General features: G+C 42.1%; 1 protein-coding gene across 1 annotated transcript; it reads right to left on the bottom strand.

Annotated features, from left to right (window-relative positions):
* Positions 1-1,407: 1,407 nt before the first annotated feature.
* NCEH1 (neutral cholesterol ester hydrolase 1) lies at positions 1,408-26,074 on the bottom strand. The gene is made up of 5 exons (XM_081329635.1): positions 25,797-26,074; positions 17,941-18,172; positions 16,427-16,496; positions 9,979-10,150; positions 1,408-5,523 (listed from the first exon to the last, which is right to left on the bottom strand). The coding sequence occupies exons 1-5, from the start codon at positions 25,932-25,934 to the stop codon at positions 4,906-4,908; spliced, it is 1,230 nt and encodes a 409-aa protein (XP_081185761.1). The 5' UTR covers positions 25,935-26,074; the 3' UTR covers positions 1,408-4,905.
* Positions 26,075-26,482: the final 408 nt, after the last annotated feature.

Below are 26,482 nucleotides of genomic sequence, written 5' to 3'. Positions count from 1 at the left end.
GTCTTGAGTGGTGTTTCTGCCAAAGATTGAGAATCCATCTACTTTTATACATGATTGGCACTTACTGGAAAATGTGCGAACTTGCCCATGAGACAGCTTCTGAAGGACTGGTTACAGAAGCATCAAACCAAATTTGGCAGCTGCTTCTGCCATTATTTTGCACACACACTTAGACCTACTCTGAATTCTAAATATGTGTATCATTTCCAAAAAGGTTTGGAATCCAGTGTCTCATATATATATATATATATATATATATATATATATATTTGCATGCATGCAAAGCAAGTGTTGCAACAATTGACATTATTTAGAAATCAGGTACAGCAGAGTATGCTAGTACAAGGGTTGATAATGTAGTACGGACAAGAATCAAGACGATTATCAGCACTGAGTCTTTTGGCCCCACCCCCAAATCAAAGTTTAAAAATTTCCCAACTCTCATGAGGCTTCCGAATCTCATTTGATCTCAATTACTTTGTGTGAGACCACGCTTGGAGAGAGGTGAGAAGACTTCGAGTGACCTGTGCTGTTTTGCAAATACCATGGTATCCATTGCTACAGGTGTGGAACACAATGAATGGGCTCACCTATCATGCTAGGTCATCATTTAGCTATCATTGGCTGGCTTCACAAAAAACACTCAGCCAAACCTAAATAAACTACATTACGGTTTAGATTAGAATGACCCATAAATTTGCTTGGACCTTGGTCCATTTAGTTTAGGGTTGCCAATGCTGACGTGAAAACATGACATTAGCCCTGCTGGATCAAGCCTAAACCCATTGTCATTGATCTGCAAACCCCTCCCCCCCAGATGTGAGTTCAAAGGAGGAGGGTGAGTTTGAGTCTCCAGAGGAAAGTGTGTAGCTGAGTATTCGTCAGGATTGGGGCTCAGAGAGTGCTAGCCAGATGGAGCAGCCTTAGCTGAGTCGATCAATGGAGTGACAAGCTAAGGCCGAGTAAGTTGGCCAGGAGGCTCCAGGCAAGGACCAGGAGCAGCTGCTGCCCATTAGCAATTAGGAGGTGGTGGAGTCCATACTTCCTCCTGCTCCAAGGACACCTAGAGGAGAGATGACACATGTCCAGCACCAGTCAGCTAGACTACTCATAAGGAGGCAACCTCGCCTCTCATGAAAGGCTGCACTGGGCATTGCCTACTTAATCTCGCTCTGAGGACTTGAGTGTTGCTGGAGCAACGTGCCCAGTTCTGTGCTTTGTGTGCTTGTGCTGTTATGTTTGAATTGTGGATTGCTTTCCTGGACTTTGTGTGTGCCTCTTGGACTTAGTTACCCAGTGGCTCTTGCTGTGCTGGGCTTGGAATCCGGATCTGTACAATGGGTATGCTTTCTAAGCACACCTGTAAAACTGTTGTTTATGGGTGGGAGGGTGGGGCACCACACCCATTTAGTAGTATTCAACTCATAGTGGCCCATTAGGAGCTCCAATTGTTCCTATGAATCTGGTAGAGACTCCATTGCACCCACTAAGGCCCAGGGGTGTCAAACTTGCAACGTCATGTGATGTGTCATGACAACTTTTTTTCCATTTCCAGCAATGGGGTGGGTGCGATTTCGCCATGACGCATCCGGCCGGTGGGCTGGCAGTTTGACATCCCTGCGTGACTAAGCTATTAATTACCACAGACATTGCTGTTCTCTAGGAATATGTCTAGTCTCCTTTAGAAGCCACCTAAATGAGAGCATGAATAGTATGTTTCTATAGCTACAGGCCATTTTGTTTCCCCAGAGATACTGGGAATTAAAAGATATGCAAAATGTCCTTGGGTTACAAAGATCCAGGCCTAAAATAATCTTTTTTAAAATGGATCACTTCCGTTAGGATGGATGAGGCAATAACAGAACATTTCCAGTGAGCTTTTATTACCAAGAATGGATTATTTTGCATACTTCTAGAGATGGAAAGGCTGAGCGCCAAAGAATTGATGAGGCCTTTGAACTATGGTGCTGGAAAAGACTCCTGTGAGTCCCTTGGACTGCAAGGCCTTCAAACCGGTCAGTCCTAGAGGAGATCAACCCTGACTGCTCTTTAGAAGGCCAGATCCTGAAGTTGAAACTCAAATACTTTGGCCACCTAATGAGAAGGAAGGACTCACTGGAGAAGAGCCTAATGCTGGAAAAGGTTGAGGGCAAGAGAAGAAGGGGACGACAGAGAATGAGGTGGCTAGATGGAGTCACTGAAGCAGTAGGCGTGAGCTTAAATGGACTCCAGAAGATGGTAGAGGACAGGAAGGCCTGGAGGAACGTTGTCCATGGGGTATTGATGGGACGGACACATCTTCGCAACTAACAACAACAAAGAGATGGAATTAATTTGGATCCTTCTGTACTCAAAACCTATCTGTGTCCTCTCTACTTTGGGGGGGGTGGGGGTGGGGGGGAAGCAGTAACATTTGCAGCAATATATAATTATGCCAAATTGAAAGCCATTTGGCATTCTGATGGATCCACTGGCATTCTGCTATCGATACAAATATGCAATGATGTCGTGTATGTGGCATCCCTTTGCTTCATTCCTCATGAACACCCCTAGGGAGAAGAAACTCTTCTTGTATGTATAAATTCAGTGTAGGAAATCAAGATTAGGAATGACTGGTTTTTTCACTGGTTTGTCAATGTTCTACTTGAAGAAACTTATATAAAACTATATTCACAGAGAACATTTTTTGTCTTGTAGCCTGCAGGGATATTGATTATTTAGCCACCTTTTTCTACTGCCTCCACTAAGACCAGATTTATTTCTTTGCAAATACCATATTTTCCGGCGTATAAGACAACTTTTTAACCCGTGAAAATCTTCTCAAAAGTCGGGGGTCGTCTTATACGCTCAGTCATCTTATACGCCGGAAAATACGGTAGTCTTATACAGCGAGTATAGCCCAAACCCTATAACCCTATTTTTTGGACCATAAGATGCACTTCCCCCCCCAAAGTAGGGGGGAAAACAAGGGTGCGTCTTATGGTCCAAAGCTGATCCGCATGGCCAGCCCCAACCTCCACAAGTGGAAAGCAAGGGAGATTGCCAGGAACACGAATCAGCACGTGCTGAGAAACGCCGATCTCGCGCTCCTGCAATCTCCCTTGCTCAGTTTCAGCTTCTCTTGCTACAAGAGAAAGCAGGCTGAAACGGAGTGAGGGAGATTGCCAGGAATGCGAATCGGCTGATTTCGCGCTCCTGAACTCTCCCTTGCTCAGTTTCAGCTTCTCTTGCTACAAGAGAAAGCAGGATGAAACGAAGTGAGGGAGATTGCCAGGAATGCAAATCGGCTGATCTCGCGCTGCTGCAATCTCCCTTGTTTCAGCCTGCTTTCTCTTGTAGCAAGGGAAACTGAAACCGAGTGAAGGAGATTGCAGGAGTGTGAGATCGGCCGATTCTCATTTCTGGCAATCTCCCTCGCTCCGTTTCAGCTTGCTTTCTGCAAGAGAAAGCCGGGCCGCAGGGCCGCCTCCGCAGATACTGCTCTAACGTGGAGAGGGAAGGACAAAGAGGGAGGGAAGGAAGGAAGGAAGGAAGGAAGGAAGGAAGGAAGGAAGGAAGGAAGGAAGGAAGGAAAGGACAATGGAAGAGGGAGGGAGAGAGAAATAGAGAGAGAAAGAGGGAGAGAGAAGGAGAAAGAAATAGGGAGGGAGAGAAAGAGACAGAAAAGGAGAAAGAAAGGGAGAGAAATAGAGGGAGAGAGAGAGGGAGAGAGAAAGAGAGGGAGAGAGAAAGAGGGAGAAATAGAGGGAAAGAGAAAAATAGGGGGAGAGAGGAGAAAGAAAGGGAGGGAAATAGAGGGAGAGGGAAAGAGGGAGAGAAAGAAAGGGAGAGAGAGAGAAAGAGGGAGAGACAAGGAGAAAGAAAGAGGGAGGGAAATACAGGGAGAGAAGGGGAGAAATAAGGGAAAGAGAAAAATAGAGAGGGAGAGAAAGGGAGAGGAGAAAGAAAGGGAGGGAAATAGAGGGAGAGAGAGAAAGAGGGAGAAATAGAGGGAAAGAGAAAAAGAGGGAGAGAGAGAGGGAGAGACAAGGAGAAAGAAAGAGGGAGGGAAATAGAGGGGGAGAGAAAGGGAGAAATAGAGGGAAAGAGAAAAAGAGGGAGAGAAAGAGGGAAAGGGGGAAAGAAGGAGAGAGAGGAGAAAGAAAGAGGGAGGGGGAGAGAGGGAGAGAAAGAGAAGGAGAGAGACAAATTAAATTAATAACATGATTATTAAGTGAATCTGGTTTCCCAACTAACTTTGCTTGTCAGAAGGTTGCAAAAGGCGATCACATGACCCTGGAACAATATGAATCGATTGCTAAGCATCTGAATGTAAATCACATGACCCTGGGGATGCTGCAATGGTCATAAGCATGAAAAATGGTCATAAGTCACTTTTTCAGTGCCATCGTAACTTTGAATGGTCACTAAGTGAATCATTGTAAGCCAAGGACTACCTGTACTTTATAATTTTTTTCCTTTTTTTGGGGGGTGTCAAGTTTTTGACACCTTGTTGGGCGACTGGTGGTACTCGGACATTGCCTTGTCCTAAAAGTGGTACAATGGATGAAAAGGTTGAAAAGCCCTGTTTTAGTATACCGGTACTATTTGGTTCAGAATATTTTTTTCTTGTTTTCCTGCTCTAAAAACTGGGTGCGTCTTATGGTCAGGTGTGTCTTATGGTCCGAAAAATACGGTAATTTAACAGGAAAAGTAGGGGGTCGTCTTATACGCCCAGTTGTCTTATACGCCGGAAAATACGGTACATTTAGAATTGGATTCTGGAGATTACACAAGACTTTTCTCCATAAATCATGGCTCACAGAAGATGTAAGGGGCAGCATGCTATCCTGTACTGGAAATTCTCTAGTGATGTCTTCAAATCAGCAGCATGAATTGCTTTTCTAGAGACTGATCTATCCCTGTTCACAAGTTTTCATTCAGCCACTTGAAATAGCTGTCTCTGGTGTGAAATCCTGCAGAAAAATTAACTGGCCAAACGGTGAAGAGCATGCAGCCATGAAAACAGTCTTCAAAGTGGTCAATAGTGACGTCCACACCTGCTTTCTCTAACCGCTTGGCATACATGAGACCATCATCTCTCAGAATATCGATCTCACAAGTCATAATATAAGTTTTGGGCTGCAGGCGTAAAAGCTCTTTTTCAGCCAGAAGCGGAACCGCATGGACATCTAATAGGGCAGGAATATTATGGATGATTTCAGATTTCCCTACGGTGTGAATTACGGGCTTGTAATTCTTCCTGAATCTTGAAGGCAGGAGAAAAGTCCAGTCTAGTCGGTCTCTGAAGGAATTAGCCTCGCTCACATCCAGAGATGTATGATTGTTCATCAACATGGGCTGGACCAAATCATAACTTCCATTGAAATACTCTACCCAGAACTCCACCATCACCAAGCGTGAGAGGATCGGGCTGAGTTTGTTCTGTTGGTATGAAGGAGTATTAAAATCAAAAGGCTGAAGGACAGGATAGATTAGGGCCTGAAGTTTAAATCTATTGGTCATGTTCTCCTCTTGACTTATCTGTAGAAAGGAGAGAGAAAACGGGGAGTGAGGCAGTCAAACAACCCATGCCTATAAACCCCAACCACACTGACCCATAGTTTATTTTCATCAAGGTTTGTTGGAAAATCCAGAAACCCAATCTGCCACCACATTTTATATATGTGTGTGTGTGTGTGTGTGTGTGTGTGTGTGTGTGTGTGTATACAGTATGTATATATATATATATATATATATATATGTGTGTGTGTGTGTGTGTGTATATGTATATATAGTATATATATATATATATCTGTGTGTGTATATATGTATATACAGTATGTATATATATGTGTGTGTGTGTATATATATGTATATACAGTATGTATATATATATATATCTGTGTGTGTATATATGTATATACAGTATGTATATATATATATACATCTGTGTGTGTATATATGTATATACAGTATGTATATATGTATATGTATATGTATATGTATATGTATATGTATATGTATATGTATATATATATATATATATATATATATATATATATATATATATATATATATATGTGTGTGTGTGTGTGTGTGTGTGTGTGTGTGTGTGTGTGTGTGTGTGTGTAAAAACAGTTTTTGGATTGCTAACAAAGAATTGTTAGCAATCCAAAAAAAAAATTACACAAATATGAGCTGTCACTACTGTGACCACTGCCTGTGGATGGCTTTGGGTTAGGCTGAAACAGGAAATAAGATTATATATATATATATATGAATGGATTCAACCCATGTGTACAACACAGAGTAACCAGGAGAAGTTTGTTTCATATTCTTAGGTCTCTGGAGAAATTCCCTGTTTGTGAGGACAATTAATCAGTGGAATGGCTTCTTCAGAAGTTGTGGGTGCTCTGTCACGGGAGTTTTTTAAGAAGATATTAGAAAGCCTTTTGCCTGGAATGGTATAGGGCTTCCTGCCTGAGCAGGGGATTGGACTAGAAGACCTCCAAGATCCCTTCTAATCGTGTTGTTCTGTAATTCTGCATTCTATTCCAAGAGTGACTCTGATTAGACAGATCACAAATTGGCCAACTTTAAGCTCAAAGAAGGGTATTACTTTACTTGAATGACATATAATTTAATATATAATTATGTATAATGACATAATTTCATGTGCTTACAACATTTCACAATTAAGTAAACAAACCTAAAGTTAGGTCAAGGAAAGAATGGAGAGGATTGCAGTTGAGTAGTCTTATATTATCCCAATTAGTCTCACAAATAATCTGCTAGGACAGCCTATCTCTTCAATCTATAAGGATAATTATTATGCCTGATTAGCTACACGGTGCCTGGGAACAGGCCCAACATTATGCACGGAGCAGCAACAGCATACGAAGAAGTCCATTGGGGTTCAAATCATTGCCACTTAGATTGGTCATATCAATTAGAGGCACTTGGAAGTGAAATAAATTTTGTCACCCAGTTAGTAAAGTTCCATTTTGAACACTATAAATCAAAACCAAAATAATTTCTCCACTTACTATTGAATCTGAAAGAATCCTGCAATGCATGGTTAAAACACCACCTCTAGCCTAAACTCAGTGCTGTAGGCTTTTCCCACACACCTCCTGTATTGTAGCAAACAGCCTTTGTCTGGAAGCATATATTTTCTTTAACTGAATAAGTCTCACTTTGTTAGGTGGGTTTTACACAATACACTAACCGAAAACAAAGAGATCACATTACAGATTAGTGGGAAGTGTAGACTAAGTGTTGTGATTCAGTGTCAGCCTGTGGTTCCGGCAGCTGAATTGGACAATTCTGAAGAGGAGGAGGAGGAGGGGTTTGGAGAGCCTTTGGTGTCAGAGGAAGGTTCTGATGCACCGCAGAACTCTCAGCCAGGCCCCTCCCATCTTGTTCCTCCTCAGACCCAGCTGTGTGAGCCTGAAAGATTGGAAGAAGACGATCCACAGCTGGCTCTGTTCAAAGACGCTAGGAGCAGGAGGCAATCCAGCAGAACTGAGCAAAGGAAAGCAATGAGGCAGCTCGGGAGAAGGCAATGAGAAGCCACACCTTGGGACTGCTATTTAAAAGGGGAATGTGTGGAAGGTGCTGGTTGCTGAAGGCAACCGTTTGAAGAGCTTCTGATAAAGTCTTGGTCTGTATTTGTTTAACTTTTGTTTGAACTTTTTCGTTTAGCTTTTGCAAATAAATTTGGTTGGATTACTTCCAGCATATTGTTTATAAAAAGGGGTTGTCCCTGACATTCCAACAGGGCCGGTTGTAGGCTGGAACAGAACACTAAGGGGTTAAGCTGTATGACTGGATTGGGGTGTGAAACTGTTAACTGGAAGCTTTTTGTAATCTCAGTGTGTTGCACAGCTTACATTAGGGTGGCAAACTGTCATGGCCTGGAAAAGAGGAAATGTATAGTCCAATACTTCTGAAAGGTTAATGTTTTGGATAGGGTATATTAACCATAGAGATGTCAATGCTGCTAACATCGGATGTTCTTGCTTTGACAACACGTGCTGAGGCAGCTTTGCTTCTTTAAAACCTGTGTGTGTTACTTTCAGAGTTAGAATTAGTTGATGCTGGGGGGAGGAGGAAGAATGTCTCTCAAGGCTGTTTTGAAATAAGAGAAGATAAGAATTTGGCAGGGTGTTAAACAGGAAGGAAAGCTTACAATTCAAACTAATTGGAGAATGTGATTTATGATGGTTAATTAGAGGGAGGAACTGTGCTTTGACACTTTGTGCTTAGGGGAGGGGAATCCAGATTTCGGCTTGATTGTGTAGGTGCGGAAGCTATGCTCTTTTGATTAAAGACTCCTTAAGGTAAACAATGCCTCGAGGTTCTTTGAAGAATTGCATCTGTCGGAACCATGACAAGAGAAGGAAGGAACCCAGAGAAAGTTTATTTCTCCTTAATTAGTAGAATAGAGTTGGATGGGACCTTGGAGGTCTTCTAGTCCAGCCCCCTGCTCAAGCAGGAGAACCTATATTTCTTTGTTCTAGAAAGAAAGTTCATAGTAGCAAAAGGGATATGCATAATGGGAACTCTGACATAAGTCATGATGGCCATAAGTCAAGGCACCCATGAGACCATACCTGATTTTATGACTTTTCTTGTGGCAGTTGTAAAACAAATCCATTACTTCTATAGGTGGTAGTTATTTATTTATTTATTTTTCCGGAAACAAATCATCATTTTAATGGAATGTGTGAACTCAAGCAATGAGAGAACCCTTGCACTTTTATTGCTTCCTTGGAAGAAAGGTCTTACAGAGCACATTTTAGGACATCTACACTAAAATATTAAAGGATTTACCAATAAAATAGACTGAGAAGCTAGACTTCTGTGAAGGGGAGATGAAACTCCCCTTTTAGCCTCTTAACTAAAACAGTAAGGAAGAATGACACAATGGTTTTATTCGGTTAAGTAAAGGTAAAGTTTTCCCCGCACATGTGTGCTAGTCGTTTCCGACTCTAGGGGCCGGTGCTCATCTCCGTTTCAAAGCCGAAGAGCCAGCGCTTGTCCGAGGATGTCTCCGTGGTCATGTGGCCGGCATGACTAGACGCCAAAGGCGCACGGAACACTGTTACCTTCCCACCATAGTGGTCCCTATTTTTCTACTTGCATTTTTACGCGCTTTCGAACTGCTAGGTTGGCAGGAGCTGGGACGAGTAACAGGTGCTCACTCTGTTACGCGGCACTTGGGATTCGACCCGCCAAACTGCCGACCTTCTGATCGACAAGCTCAGCATCCTAACCCACTGAGCCACCGCGTCCCCTTATTCAGTTAAACATGCATTATTCCAAAGGCTGATTTCTCTTGTAGCTGTGACATTCATAACTTTTGCTGGTCTCAAGTCAGCATAGGGGCCTTTTTTATACAAGCTAAGATACTTTTCAAAACACACCCACACACAATATAGAAACACATCCACACCCACCCACCCACACATACACATACATTCTTTTTTGGCAAGATTTCAGAAATGACTTGCCCTTGCTTTCTTCTTCCTAAAGCTGAGAGAGAGGGACTGGACCAAGGTTCATGCCTAAAGTGGGACTAGAACTCAAAATCTCCCAGTTTCTAATCTGGTAACTAAATGACTACCTAAAACTGGCTCTCTAATATCTATGTACAGTGTCTATGTATCTATCTATGTATCTATGTATCTATGTATCTATCTATCTATCATCTATCTATCTATCTATCTATCTATCTATCTATCTATCTATCTATCTATCTATCTATCCATCCATCCATCCATCCATCCATCCATCCATCCAACCATCCTCTATCCTGGCTTTTCAGAAATTATCCCCTTCTCCATTTTCCATTCCATTCCATGGGGGACAGTCAATAATTGACCATTAAAACTTTCCTATACAAAGTGAATGCGTTTTCACTTAATCCAATCCTGGCAACTTCTGCACAGCTGAGGATGGATCTGTGTATAGGTCACCCAGCACATTTCTTACCTCTTGGCACACAGCAGCAGCCAGGTTGCCTCCTGCGCTATCACCAGAAATTGCGATTCTGGTGGGATCAACAGAATATTGAGCTAGGACATCTGGCAGCAGAAAATGCTTGGCTGCTCGGAGGACATCATCAAACTGTGCCGGGAAGTGGTAATCTGGCACTAACCTGTATCTGCAAAGAAAAGGGTTTTGGGTTAAGACAAGCCAGGGTTTGTTTATAAGTCATGATGGATTTGCCAAAATGACCAACGACAGTCAAAATGACCAACTGCAGAATGCAGTTATGAGCAACAGAGGAAGAAAATAAACAGGGAGTGGTTGGGACACAGTTAGAAAGAATAGTGTCATGGGGAATATTTTGCAATATTTTGCAGACAGGAAAAAAGGATGCCGTGCTTGTGATCCATGTCATGAGTTGCTGTCCAAAATACACAGAAAAATAAAGGGATTGTTATCTTAGAGCAGTGCTTTTCAAATGTGATAACTTGAACATGAGTGGAGTTCATGCTGGCTGAGGAATTCTGACAGTTGAAGTCTATACATCTTAAAAGTTGCCAAGATTGAAAAACCTTGTCTTAGAATCTACTTCTGCTCTTGTGAAAATAACTTTTCATTTAATTAATTCTTAAATAGGGAAGAGGTAGGAAATGGCCACAGCCTCTCCCAGCTATGAAATACAATTGTCGTCATTTCTGATTATTGGCCACAATGGCTAGGGATGGCTGAAATTATAGTTTGACAACTTCTGAAGATTCTTGGCTGGGAACAATTTGCATGAGTGCTAGCATAGTAAAAGCTCCCACTTGCTTGGCCCATATGTTATGCAGTCTGTGTTAGCCCCCAGCATCTATGGAAGCTTGTTCTCCAAAATTAATGACATTGTCTTATGGGAAGAACAAAATTTTCATCAGCACTAATGGCAGGAGAACAATGGGTATTTATATATATATATATATATATATATATATATATATATATATATATATATATATATATATATATATATATATATATATATATATATATATATATATATATATATATCACTAATGGCAGGAGAACAATGGGTATTTTATATATATATATATATATATATATATATATATATATATATATATATATATATATATATATATATATATATATATATATATATATATATATATATATATATATATATATATATATATATATATATATATATATATATATATATATATATATATATATATATATATATATATATATATATATAATCACAGCAAACCAAATCCTGAAGAATGCCTCCTAGCTGTGCAAGCCACACAATGTAGCACATTTACTTTAAATCTGAATTTAAAGATTATTGTGGCCAAAGACCAGCATAGTAGAGTGCAAAAGAATAGGAAATATTATAATAATAAGGGATAGACATATGAAGCCAGTCAAATAGTCAGGACTGCTCCAGTAGATACCAAAAGTCAGAATAATAAAGAAATATCAAAAAATGTAAGGCTATATGATATGTAAACTAAGTCTAGGCAGAAATATAATGAACAATTCATGGTTTAACTATGCCACTTTAAAATTACCCTATGTAAAATATGCGAGACAGTACCTAAAACAGGTATATATCTACTTACGATTGCACTCAAAAGTTAAGTTCATACAGTATATCACAATACATCATACTTTTCTCCTCTGAGCAGCTGCAGACACATTTGTCTGATCCAGAATAAAATTGTTTCTTACAAGCAGCAATCTCAATAAATTTGCCAAGACACTGACGTCCTCTTTGAAGCAGTGTGTTATGTTTTCCAATGTCAGCCATTTGCCGCTTAAAACATGCAGCCATCATTTTGTCCATAATGGTATTTGTTCCAAGGATGTTGTATTTTCCAGGATTGTCTGCTGAATGTTTGGGTGAGCCATTTAGTTTTCCCAGCCCCAGGCAAACCAATCATCGTGACCACTTCACAGTCTTTCTTATGTTCTGGTCCTTTGGGGCCTCAAACTTTATCTTCCAAAGTAACATTTTGGAGGCATGGTATGGGAAAATAAGGCTCATCCTTCTGACCAAAGTTGAATTCCATTGCACAGTTATGGCAGAGGACATGTGGGAAAATGGACCGTTTGGAAAGAAGTCCTTTAGGGATCTTAAAAGCAATTCCAAGGTCCGGCCCATTCTTTAAGTAAGAGAGTTCCACCTCATCACCATCAAAATTAGCAAAGCATCCAATCACATCATTTTCATTTGCATCAAATTTCTCACTAAAATCTTCACTCTCACAATTGCATGTCTTTATCCCTTTTTAAGGAGTATCCATAAGAGAATTGCTCCGCACCAAGCAGCATCCCACTTGTGTTTAGTGACCAGCCAACTCTCACTTCATGTATGTCTCGCTTCATTTAATCATAGTTTCTTAAATAAATGACCATGGCTAGCCTAAATGATGATTTGTAAGCTGCAGCAGGATCCACAGCTTACACTAAGCCAAAACTAAATAAATCACATTATGGATTTGCACTGTGGGAAGCAGCCCAAATCGTAATTTGTTCTGTTGATAAGGGAAAGAATTCAGAAAGGCTAAATTTCATTTCTAGTATTTGCCATTCAAATATTAAGCCACTAGAGGACACTGGCTCCCTTGAGTTAGACAAGGATGAAATGCTTGCTTTCACTGGAGGGAACCGAGATAAGCATCTGTGTTTCTAATTTTAGATTAATTCATTTATAGAAACGGGCTATTGCTTCAAGAAATAGCTCGTCTTAGCCAGCTCTTGTCCCATTCAGAAGATACAAGCCTTTAATTTTATTTAACAACAACAAAATTCAACCCTTCAATAAAGCAGATATAGCACCTTCTATTTCATTAAGAGTTTAACACTGATGACCCTTGGCAATTTTATTCAGAAAGTGGTGTCTACAGCTTTAGGAGTCCCAGATTGCTAGTATTTTTATGGAAAACAAAGTCACTTCTTCTTTCCCTCTCTCAATCTGACATCTACAACCAGGTCCCCTTGTCCTGTAGGACCTCACATCCATCCAACATCAAAGAGAAAATGCAACCTGGTGCCGGGAAAGGAGACCTCTAAACCACTGCTTCTGATCCATCCTTTATTAACATTTGAGACAAGGAGAAGCTGGACAAAATTGTTATGCGATAAAACTTACTTCTTCAATCAAAACTATTCTATTGACTTATGCTTCACTGGTTCTTTTAATGGGGAAACTAATCCCATTTTTGTCATCCAGCCCAGAAACATAGTGGTTGCTCAAGTTAAAGAAAAAAACAGGTTTCTAGTAACCAAAATGTGTCCCTCCTCTCTCAAGCAAACATACTGTAGGACTTTCCACCTATAGCTAGAGTTCAATACTGGTTCAACCACCTTTTGAAACACAAGCAACGTGACCCTGGCTTGACAACAGGACCTGAGGTCTGAATAGCTCTAAGCATTTTAGCTTTGCATTCAGAAAAGATTTTTGTTAAGCTATCTCTGAGGTTCTGAAATCTGGGAATTTCAGGGGAAAGATACAACTGCAGTTGGATTTGGAAACCCCACATGAATTTGAAAAACAGGCGTGGTAAGATAATGAGGGAGCTAAATGAGGGTAAGAGATGCTCAGGGGACCAAATCTGGCAAATGTTTGTCTTTCTGGAGTTTTTTTTTCAAGGAGATGAACACATACAACATTTACATTTGGTTGTTGATGTTTTGTCACTACTTGGAATGACACTATCACAGAGGAGAAAGAGGCAGAGCCCCCTAATAACTCTTATTAGGTTTAGGCTCCACAAGGTCGGTTAAAGACCTAACAAATGTATTTGCGAAGCAGGCTCAGCTTGCATTAATTATGATTTAGCATGTTGGAGAATGAGGTGGCTGGATGGAGTCACTGAAGCAGTAGGCATGAGCCTAAATGGAATCCAGAAGATGGTAGAGGACAGGAAGGCCTGGAGGAACGTTGTCCATGGGGTCGCGATGGGTCGGACATGACTTTGCAACTAACAACAACCTGTTGGAGAAATCCATGCTCTTTGATTAGTATATGCATCACTGGACTGTGTCAGTGTAGCTTGTGAGTTTTTGGAATGGAACAGGAAGAAGAAGAAATATCTGATGACAAATATTAATTAGCGAATCAGTCATAGTTTAAACAAGCACATACACATGGGCTGGATGCACAAACACACAAAGCCATAATTTGAAGTTATGTGTCAGTGTCAAAAATAACTAAATATAAAACAAGGCTGAGGTTACAGCAAATTCAATTCAGCCTGCATTTATGGATTATGATTTGGCTTGCTTCTATGTGCAAGGTTGGGGTTCCCCTAAAATATGGTTTCTAAGCTCTTTAATCAGGGCTGTTTACTTCTGTTGCATAATTGCCTTAGCTAGTCTTTAATCTGATTTTTGTAATAATTTTAAAAAGGGTTAAAGCATTAAGTTGTCGTTTGTCACAGAACATTACATTAGTTCTAATCTAGCTTGATATATAAAGATAACAATGTTCTCTCACTCCCAATGGAGTATTTTGTGTTTTCTTCTAATTTTATCATCTACCATTCTGCAAACGTTCATGCAATAGCTGCATTTTGACATCTCTTTGTATCTTTTCTCCCCCCTCCCTCCCACTGCCTTTTTAAATAAATTTAAAAAATAGGTATCTGAAACTCCAACAGGGTGCTGGCTGGGAGATAGGCCTGCCTATGTTATACTGTTGTAAATGTGGGGGAATAGGCACATGGACAAGAATTAGCCTAAGCTGATTGTAACCGTTAACACATCTTTGCTAGGAAAAACCCACTTTTGGGTGGGTTGGTGTGTTGTCGACCTGAATTCGAGTTGGAAATCATTCTAAGACTTGAAACTGCTCATCCACATTAATAGTCAGCCAATAATGGCACATAAAAATTCTGGAGCAGGTATCATAGTAGTTCGGAAGACAACTGGAACAAGATCCTTTTGGCAAAATGTCTATGGAGATTCTCAGTCATCCAGGTCATGGTTGTCCCGAAGGTGCTTTTCAAAAGCCAGCTGGACTTACCGTATATACTTGAGTATAAGCCGAATTTTTCAGCCCACTTTTTGGGCTGAAAAATCCACTTCGGCTTATACTCCAGTGAACAAAAAAAGAGAACTTACCGAGGACTTGCGCGCGCGACTTGTGTGTGTGTGTGTGTGTGTGTCAGACCCGCAGGAATGGCTAGTAAAGGTGGCGGCAGTCCGGCATTTGCGTTTCTCTGTGTGTCAAGCCCCGTGGGCCCGACACACGAGGGGGGGGGACGCCGCTTCCTTACCAGCCATTCCCGTGGGTCTGACACATGCACGCATGCATGAGGGGGGGAAACGCTGGACTGCCTGCCAGCTCTGCAAGCCTTTGCTGCCCCTTCTCTCCACTGCCTGGCCTGAACAGAGGAGCCGAAGGGAGCAGCTCTGCAAGGCTCTGCCGCTCCCTTCTCTCAGCAGCCTGGCCCGAACGAAGGGACGCCCCTTCATTCGGAACAGGCAGCGGAGAGAAGGGGCGGCAGAGGCTTGCAGAGCTGGTAGAGGCGGCGGCAGTCCAGCGTTGTTTCCCTCCGCGTGCGTGTGTGTGTGTGTGTGTGTGTGTGTGTGTGTTTCAGACCCACGGGAATGGCTGGTAGGGAAGCGGCATTCCGGCATTCCCCCCCTTCCTGTGTGTCGGGCCCACGGGGCTCGACACACAAAAAAATGCAAACGCCGGACTGCCGCCACCTCTACCAGCCATTCCCGTGGGTCTGACACACACACACACACACACACACACACACGCGGAGGGAAACAACGCTGGACTGCCGCCGCCTCTACCAGCTCTGCAAGCCTCTGCCGCCCCTTCTCTCCGCTGCCTGTTCCGAACGAAGGGGCGTCCCTTCGTTCGGGCCAGGCTGGAGCGGCAGAGCCTTGCAGAGCTGCTCCCTTCGGCTCCTCTGTTCAGGCCAGGCAGCGGAGAGAAGGGGCAGCAGTACTGAATAGACTTATATTGAAGGTTAATGTTAAATAGTTGTTTACTAAGCTCTAAAGATTATAATTCCTAAAAATCAATAAAACTTTTTTTTTTAAAAAAGGAATCCAACGCTGAAGGTAAGACTTCAGAAACTAAGATGAAAACCAAACACATCACATTATGGTTCAAGTAATTTAACGACCAAAGGTTTAGCCCAGGATACAGTATTTAATGCTAAAATCAGGGCTTATTTTGGTACAGCTATGAATATGGATGGAACCATTTGTTTACTCTTGCCAAGAAAGCTATTACGATCAGCGAATGGAACTGAGTTCAGTTGAATGGCATGCATTGTTCCAGAACTTTATTCTTAGTTCTCAAAATTCTATGTTCTACTCTGTAGCACTTCTTTTTCTTTCCTCTTCTCGAATCTTGCCAAACAATAAAAAGACAATAAAACTCAGTCCATACCAGTTTCTTAATAGTTTGCAACATACTTACTCAATTGAGACAACTACAGCAGCCAGAGATTCAGCCATAGTCTCACAGAGATGATTATAGGAGCCTCTTTCTGCAGAGAGAGACAGCCAAGAATGAGAAAGAAGCTAACAGTACTGTTGCAGAATGTCTACAGAGCAGATATTTTTATTTATAATATTCGCAGAAGTACACATTCTGCAAGTGACATTACTGATGTATAAAACCATTTCTGTTGGGCTTTCGAGAATCCCAAGACTGCCTTTAAAAAAAAAAAAAGGAAATCCTGAATAATTAATTGAGCCCTGTTTCAAAAAGAAAGAAAAAAGGAAAATCCCAAGATCAAAACCACCAACCCAATCAGGACTTTATGGTAACTGGCCACAGAATTCTGGAAAACAGAGTCCAGAGTCACCTTGTAGGGGAGATGGATGGCATAGAAATTTAATATATAATGAGCCTTGGTGGAGCAGTGGGCTAATGCCTCCTTAAGTAACACCAGCTGCCTGCAATTAGTGCAGGTTCGCATCCCACCAGGCTCAAGGTTGACTCAGCCTTCCATCCTTCCCAGGTAGGTAAAATGAGGACCCAGATTGTTGGGGGCAATTAAGCTGACTTTGTAATAATGCCACTTGGGGTGTGTGTGAAAGCCCTAACAAGCAGGCATATACATAGAATGAAGGCTACTGCTAAGCTTGTAAGCCGCCCTGAGTCTTCGGAGAAGGGCGGGATATAAATGGAATTAAAATAAAATAAAAAAATAAAAAAAATAAAAAAGGTTGAAAGATCAAGCGATAGTGCAAGTCTTTTCACTTAGCAATCTGGCCCTGGTTTTCCTCCACATGTTATTTTCCGCAATCTAATTTAGGGAAAATGAATTGCCCCTGGGATGATGGATTCAAGAGCAGAAAGATGCTTCAGATGGTGGAGGTCACTTTAAAGCAGCTGCACCTTTTCTAGGGATCACGAGGCAGCTGCACAAGGCAGCCACATGTTCTTGGGAGAATAAGCAGCAGCTTCTTTAAAATCCTGAAAGTAAGTGCTACTTTCCAAAGCACTTTCTGTGTTCAAACTCTAAGTGCTGCAGAGTTCTACTGTACAGGTAGTCCTCGGTTAATGACCACTCAAAGCTACAATGGTGGTCGAATGAGTGGTTCTTGTGATCAGAATGGTTCTTATGACCAGTCATCAAAGCTCTGGCTTTCCAGCTCCCCTTCGGTCATAATCTCACGATCTGGACACTTGGGCAACCAGCATGCACTTACGAGGCTTGCAGTATCTAGCGGTCACAAGTTCACCATTTGCAATCTTCCCTGCCGACTTCCCCACTGACTGTGTTTGTTGAAGCAACAGCAATGGGGACTGTATGGATTGTCATGGCTAAGCGATGTGGCCACGTGACCTTGTGCTTTACCACTCCATTTGCTTAGGGACAGATATTCCATTGCCAAGTCAGGATTATCTGCAGTGAGTTAGTGATCACGAGATGGGGGAGAATAAGAAAAAGAACATGCAATCCCACTTTTAAGATGGCTTACTTGTACTTAACAAAGCCCATCCTCCTCCATGGATATAGACGATGCTGCGATGTAATGTCTTCTGGCTGACCTGTGTATCTGGCTGGTACACTCGGACCTCCACGCCGTCAAATATGGCATCTGTTATCTTCACATGTTCTGTAGGTGGGATATGCAGGCTGTCTATCCAACCAACAAAACTATTTAGCAGTTTTGTATGGTGGCCCACTCCTATGTAATGACCGAGGTCGCACTAAGGAAAAAAAAGAAACAGTGAAAAGGAAAAGGATTTGAAAGACATGCTGTATAATTAAATCCATAAATATATTACGAGACATATGTAAACCTTAATATTACAGTGACTGCAGTAGAATAGAACTGCACCAGAAGCCCTGGTGTTGCAGTGGTTAGAATGTAATACAGGTAGTCCTCAACGTACGACCACAATGAAGCCCCAAATTTATGTGGCTAAGTGAGACAGTTAAGTGAATTTTGCCTCATTTTATGACCCTTTTGCCACAGTTGTTAAGCAAATCATCGCAGTTATTAAGTTAGTAACACGGTTGTTAAGTGAATCTGACTTCCCCATTGACTTTGCTTGTCAGAAAGTTGCAAAAGGTGACCACATGACCCCAGGGCATTGCAACCATCATAAATGTGAGTCAGTTGCCAAGCATCTGAATTTTGATCATATGACCACATGGATGCTGCCATGGTCATAAGGGTGAAAAACAGTCAGAAGTCACTTTTTTCCTGTGCCGTTGTAACTTCAAATGGTCACTAAATGAACTGTTGTTAAGTCGAGGACTACTGTATTGCAGCTAACTCTGTCCACCACCTAACGGGCTCCAGGATGACTCAACCTTCCATCCTTCTGAGGTTGGTAAAATGAGGACAAAGATTGTCAGGAGCAATACGCTGACATTGTAAACCGCCCAGAGAATGCTGTAAAGCAGGGATCCCCAACTCCTGGTTGTTAAGTGACTTTGCTTGTCAGAAGGTAGCAAAAGGGGATCACGTGACCCTAGGGCACTGCAACTGTCATAAACACGAACCTGTTGCCAAGCATCTGAATTTTTATCACTTGACCACGGGGATGCAGCAATGGTCGTAAGTGTGAAAAAAGTCACCCTTTTTGTAACTTTGTTGTAACTTCGGTCAGTAAATGGATTGTTGTATTCAAGGACTACTTGTATGTTATTCTTGTTCTTATATTAAAACTGAAGGTACAGATTCTGTGAGGCTGGCCCATTTGGCCCCTAAAGTCTGGGTAAAAACAAACCCAGTCTCTAGCTCAAACCCATATGTGCAACCTTTCTCTTTCATGACACGTTTAAACCAGGCCAGTTAAAATCCTACTAAAGGCGTTCACACAATATAATATCCTTACATTTTATTGTCTTTTCTTTCCTTGCGGTTAGCACATTGTACAAACCTAAACCACTTAATTGTAGTTCAACATATGTGAAAATAAGTTAAAAAAAAATAAGTAAAAAATACATCTGAACGAGAGGCAGAGTTCCAGTGATAGAAAATTGGCTGTGTTTTGAGCGATTTTTTTTTAAAAATCTTAGTCTTTCACAGAACCACATTTTTTTTTCTGTGCAACCCCCTGGTCCTGTGAGGCACAGTTTGAAAACCCCAATCAAGACCCGCTAAAAGGCAATTCTTAACATTTTGGACAAACTTTTTGTGCACAAAGGACTCTCCATCACATCTTTCCAAATTATAAGAGGTCTTCATGGAGATTTTCTCTCTCCAGCCAGGAAATCTCATGCATTGGATATAGAAAGGGGTTACAGCTTTCCTTGTCCAGTGTTGTAAATATCAAGGTGTATTTGGCCAGAGAGAAACGTAAGTGTTGCTGGTGCTTCCAACCCTCTCTCCTCTGGTATTATCCTCAGGAGTGGAGGAGAGAGACAGATATATTAAGGTTGCCACCTTTTAACCACCTAGTCTACTACCAAACCAGTCGTTTTCTTCCAGGATTGGATTAATGAGGAGTTGCAGAGCAAGAATGTCATTGTTCTGTACCAGCCTGCTACCGGCCCTGCAGAAAAAGCAGGGACAACCCCTTTACAAACGGCAAGAGGCTGGAATAAAGCCTGCCAAATTTATTAACATAAAACAGAGCAAAACAAGACACCAACCATGAAACAGGAGCTATGAAACAGGAACTATTCAAGCGGTTGCCTTCAGCAAACCAGCCCTCCCACACATTCCCCTTTTATACAGTTTAGGGCGTGGCTTCTCTCTGCCTCCTTCCAAGGTGCCCCATTGCCTTCCTCTGTTTACTCCTGATTGACTGCCTCCTGCGTCGGGCGTCCTTGAACAGGGCCAGCTGTGGGTCATCTTCATCCACACTGTCAGGCTCACACAGCTGGGTCTCCATCGTGACCAGCTGGGAGGGGCCTGGCTGAGGGCTCTCATCAGCAAGATCTTCAACCCCCTCAGCAAGCTCTTCAACACCCTCTCCTCCTCTGAGTCATCCGACCCAACTGCCGAACCCACAGGCTGACCCTGAATCACAACACTCATTTCAGAAGCACTTTGTATAACATTAGTGGACAAGATCTGGAGTTTGTTAGTCTATAACCACCTGATCTTGCTTGTTCTTCTCAGTCAATCACATGCTTGGCCTCTACAATAAATGGTGAATTCTACCCATAGCAGCAAAGCTGGGGTATCATGCTCAGTTATTTTAGGAACAAAGAAGTGAATTCAAGACAGAAATCAAGAGGGATTATTAGATCAGTGACTCATATTTATGAGTAATGCGATCCTGGAGTCACATGATCCTCTTGTGAGTCCTTCAATGGGAACAACCAAATTCACTTTACAACTATGTAACTAACTTGACAATGGCAGTGATTCACTTACCAACTTTAGAAGAAATGGGGCAAAACTCACTTAACAAATGTCTTACTTAGCAACAGAAATTTTAGACTCAATTGTGGTCATCACGTGAGGACTATTGTAATGCAAATGACTCTTCCTCCTACTTCTTAAACTCTGTTTCCTTGTAGCTTTTTAAATTTTGCTCCAGGGAATTCAGGAGTTTCTGGGAAGCTTAGCCACTAATCCTCTGGGAAAAAGATAAATCAAGATGGATAACTCAAGAGAGCTTGCTTGGCTGTGTCTAATCCTCTACTGATAATGTGCAACAAATTAAAGTGACACGTATTTTCAGTAACGCCTCACCCTTGGCTGATCCCTGCCAAGGCTGTCAGTCCCATAATCTTTACCAACAAAGAGGTCTTGATGTGGAAAGTATTTCACATGGAAAGACATTTTAAAAACTATTGAGATGGTCCCTTTAGATAAGTTTAGATTTTCTAGATTTTCTGCCAATTAAGTGTGAGGAGGCTAATCTGAGAGGAGGAATATGGATCTAGGAAAGAGAACTCAGGAACGGTGGGGCTGACTTTTTGGGCTGAGCACAGCGAGGTTGTGCGGGAAGAATCACCCCTAGAAATGCCAAACTATGTTGCATGGGTGAGGTAGATGACCCAAACTTTAGGTAACCCTTGACTTATAGCTGTTAAATTAATTGGCCCAATTTTATAACCTTTTTTTTTGCTACGCAGCTGTTAAAACAAATCACTGCAGTTCTTAAGTGAATCACGGCTGTAAAGCAAATCCAACTTCCCCCATTGATTTTCCTTGTCAGAAGCTGGCTGGGGAGGTTTAAAAAACAGTGATCACATGACCAAAGGATGCTGTGACCCTCATAAATAAATGCCGGTTTCCAAGCATCCAAATTTTGATCACGTGACCATAGGGATGCTGCTATGTTCATAACTGCGAGGACTGGTTGTAAGTCACTTTCGGCGACTCACTTTTCAGTGCCATGGTAACTCTGAACAGCCACTAAGCGAATTGTTGTAGGTTGAGGACTACTTGTATTACTGAAATGTTCTATCTCGACACTAAATAAATAGAACAAGCACCTGCGTGTGGGATCATTGCACGGGTGGTATAAATGTCATGTCAAAAAACAGTAACACTGAAAAGCTGTTTATTCAATGCTCCAAACAAGTAAATCTGCATCCTTACCTTTCTTTTTTCTAAAAGATCGTGTCCAGGCATGGGGTTGGTCTTGTGTTTTTTTTCCGCAGTTCAAGAGATAAAACAAGCCCCAGGCATTGCAGCTGAACATAGGTTGACCTTGCTCATCAGATAGCATGGAAACCTAGTTTCTTTCATTGGCCTGCTTACTCAATTCCAATAAGGCAGCAATCAAAAGCTATAGCAATATGCCAAATTGCCTAAGCTGTTTTATTTGGCACTGTGTTTTTTCTGGGACTTAGTGATAATATTAGTTGGACAACAGCCTCTTTGGAAAACACCTGTTATTTATTTTTAATTCATGTTCTGGCAAACTCCCAATAACTCTGGGCATCTACTTTCTGATTGTCTCTTTGAGGCTGGACTGAACAATAGCTAACTCAGTCATATGTCCTGGCCTGGTATTCATTAGAGTTTTGAAAAGGGTTAGGGAAATAATGAGATATTTAAAATTGGATACTTGAGCCGTGCTTAGCTAGGCAAGGTATATCTCATTGGTCAGTCCTTACATGTAAATAAGAAGCTTGTATTGGAGTCCCAGGGCCGAGTTCATACTTTGCGCAGAAGGCGTGTTTTGCGTTAGAACCATAGACATTTACATTACGCCCGATGTTAAGTTACAAAATATGACCTGCAAATCATAATAAGCTTAAGTCAAATTATGGCTTAACATGAGTTGTGGAGCCAGCCAAATCAAGCTTATTGTAACTGTGGAATCTTTGGTGCTTTCGGAGCTTTGTTGTTTGCCTATAGACATTTCATCACGTGATTAGATACTGTAACATCAGCAGTGCTGCCGAGTATAAGGTTTGCTCTCTGTTAATAATTAGCTGGCCCTACCAGTGTTTCTAGATTTTTTGTCCAAAGTAAGGGTTGGGAGGCTTATCTGCCAACTGTTCTAATTAATGTCTCATTCCTGAGCTTGTCAATGGTACCATCACGTTGGTGAGGAGTTTTAGCAACTACATAGATTAACCCAGCGACAGAGACTTCACTAGAAAACTAAGTCTTCACATAATGTGCCCAACATCCTCTTTAGTATAAATTATAAACTGATACCAGGTGGTATTAAATGCAATCCAGAATTCAGTTAATGTGAGGCTCATGTGGCTGATTTACCTGAATGCTCCAGCATTTTTGGATTTAGTTTGATCTGAAAACGTATGAACAGACTCAACCATAGTTTCAACTGAAAAACTGTGATCACGTTAAATCTGAAAACATGCTACACTGAATCATTTAACATCTGTGGCAAGAAAGGTCATAAAATGGGGCAAAACTCACCAATATCTCTCTTGCTTATCAGCCAGTTTTAAATTTAAAAACCAGGAGACTGGCTTTCCCATTTTCAGAAGATCACATGACTCTGGGACACAGCAACCATTATATATATATTGATTTCATTGCAGAGATGTTAACATAGGAAATAGATTATTTTGTTATCTAATTTTACCTTCCAAAAGACAGAAGCAGATGAAAAATGTGAGGTTCTTTCCTGTTGGCTTTTTTGAATTAGCTGTTTTAGATTCTAAAAGTTTAGTTCCTAAAGATGTAACCTTGTAAATAATTTTAATGTCCTCCTCTAGTGCAGGGTAGGCAACCTTGGCTCTTTTATGACTCAAGGACTTCAACTCCCAGAATTTCTGAGCCAATAGAGGGAGCTTCCCCCCCCAAAAAAATGGTGCCGGAACACTGTTCTGAGCGTTCTATGAGAAAAAAAGCCCTGTTTTTTTCTGCACTGAAGTCTATGTCTGTCTTGTTTGGTTGCAGATCCATGGAAATGTACCGGTAAATGATAAACTCAATAATTCCTTTGTAGAACTGTTTCAGCAGCTCCTTGGGCCGTCTGAGCTTTCTGAGTTGGTGCAGGAAGAACATTCTTTGTTGTGTTTTTTTTATGACATTTTTGATATTCGGTGTCCATTTTAAATCTTGAGATATCACAGATCTTAGAAACTTGAAGGAAGGTCTCTCCTGCTGATACTGTGTTATCTATTATTGTAAGAGGTTGTAGAATAGTAATCTACAAAAAGGACCCTTGCATAAGTCTTTGGAGATTCAAGATGGTGTAGGATATGGTGCAGAGCCATATTAACAGCATCATCTGCTGATCTATTTGCTCAGTAGGCAAACTGCAAGGGGTCGAACACAGATTCGTGATGGTTTTCAGGTGGGCCAGCACTAACCTTTCAAAGGTTTCATAACTATGGATGTCAGAGCAACCGGTCTGTAGTCATTCAGTTCTTTGATGGAGGGTTTCTTTTGCACTGGGAGCAAAAGAGCGTTTGAAACAAGAAGGAACATAGCACATCTCTAGTGATTTGTTAAAGATGCGGGTGAAGATGGGGGCTAGTTAGTCAGCACAAGCTTTCAAGCAAGGAGTTATCTTGCCTGGGCCTGGTGCTTTTCCAGTCTTTTGTCTGTGAAATAAACCTTGCACATCATTTTCTGTGATCACCAGAAGTAGAAGGCCCAAGGGGATGGGGTCAGTTGTAGGAGGTGTGGCTGTTGTTGGTGTATCTGAGATGGGGATGGTGGAGATTGGTGACAGTGGTTTTTTCTCAAACTTAGAGTAAAACACATTCAGGTCATCTGCCAGTTGTCGATTTCCTTCATCACGGAGAGGCTTGCTGTAACCAGTGATATTTTTGAGTTTTCCACGTGTTTGCCGGTTCATTGGTTGAGAACTGATTCCTTAGCTTTGCAGAGTAGTTTCTTTTTGCTGCTCTGATCTCCCTTGTTAATACATTTATGGCCTGATTGTACAGCATTCTATCTTTTTTTCCTGTAGGCTTCCTCTTTGGCACAACGTAATTGCTTGAGTTTAGCCCTGAACTGAGGCTTATTGTTACTGTATATTCACAAGTTCCTGGTTGGCACACATAGGTCTTCACAAAAGTTAACGTATGACGTTACAATATCTGCGAGTTCATCCAACTCTGCAGAGGTATCTTCGAAAACTTTCCAATCAGTGCAGTCAAAGCAAGCCTGTAGCTTTAGTTTTGCCTCCTCAGTCCAAGACTTCACTGATTTAATTGTTGGTTTTGTGGTTTTAAGCCTTTGTCTATAAACAGGTACAAGGTGAATCATACAGTGATCAGTGTGTCCCGCAGCTGCTCATGGTAAGAGATTGATGAGCATCATTTAGTATGGTGTAGCAGTGGTCTAATCATGTACGCTTGACTTGCTGAAAGTATTTTGATAGCTCTTGGCTACCAAACGCGGAAGACTTAGCTTTTTTGAGGTTCATAAGGATTCTCACACCAAGGCTTTCTAAAGCAGGAAGACCAATGCAACTGAATGCCAGAGAACTAGAAACTAGGAAGACGCGTCCTAAAAAGAACCCAGATGAGGCACGCCTTTCCGATGCTGGTTGAAGCAGCATTAGTCCCGATGCAAACCAGCGGGCAAAGGGGCCGTTTGAAGACACAAAGCAGCAGCGCACCAATCCGCGTCTCATCGATCGCTCCAAGAACGTCTGCATTCGCGCAACCCATTTACCAACTTAAAGCCTCCCCCCCCGAGTGTGTGTGTGTGTGTGTGTGTGTCAGAGAGACAAGAGAGACAGAGAGAGAGAGAGAGAGAGAGAGACAGAGAAATGCATAGAATCAGAAATTGGCGTTCGAAAGATACAGGTTGTTATCGCGGATAACAGTGACCCTGATTAGCCAAGGCAATCGCTAGCTCTTTTCTTGACCTGGTTAACTGCGCTCGTGTCGTGTGAACCCAGAGAGCTGCGGGCACGAAGGGAGGGAGGGAGGAAGAGGGAAGAGAGAGAGAGAGAAAGAGATTTCTGCGGTTTTTCTTACCGATTGTTGCACGACCCGGAAAACCGCATCCAGCATCATGAGATACCAAGGCTGGGAGACGGTGCTGGGGAGCGGCAGGTAGACATAATAGGCGCTCAGCGCCAGCCACCCGGCCAGCAGCACCAGGGCCGACTTCATGGCTCCGGCGCCTAAGCGTCGTCACCTTGCTTGCCCTCTAAGTCCGCAGCCCCGCGGGCCTTTTTAAAACCGGGCGACTTCTTGCGGCAAAGGCGGCCAGCAGCCTCCCCATTCTCGGCTTTCATAATCCGGCCGAGCCAATCGGGGTGAAGAAGCGAGAGGAAGTCCGGCCCTTCCGTCGCCTCCGAGCCGGCCGTCTTTTGCTTTTCTTTTGCCGGAGGCTTGAGTTTCGCCTGGCAACCCGATTGCAGGGCGAGGCGGCGGAGAGTCGCGGAAAAGCCGCAGGGTTTGTTCTTGCGCCTCTCTCCAGCTTTGCCTTTTGGAGAGTTCCAAAATTAGGGGAAAGGCTCCTCCTGGCACAAGGAGGTCGCCTCTTAGCAGGTGGGCACAACTGTCCCGGACGTGGCCTTCAGAGGTCGGAAGAAAGGAGGACCGCGTGTCTTTTTGCAAACAGCCCTAGAGACATTTCCTTCCATGCTTAGCGCACTCCTGTCTCCTTTTTTTTTTAAAAAAAAATATTCCCATTTATATCCCACCCTTCTCCAAAG

The sequence above is a fragment of the Vipera berus genome (genome assembly GCF_964194415.1).
Source record: "Vipera berus genome assembly, chromosome: 5".
Lineage (NCBI taxonomy): Eukaryota > Metazoa > Chordata > Lepidosauria > Squamata > Viperidae > Vipera > Vipera berus.
This window is presented reverse-complemented; position numbering and strand designations above follow the sequence as displayed.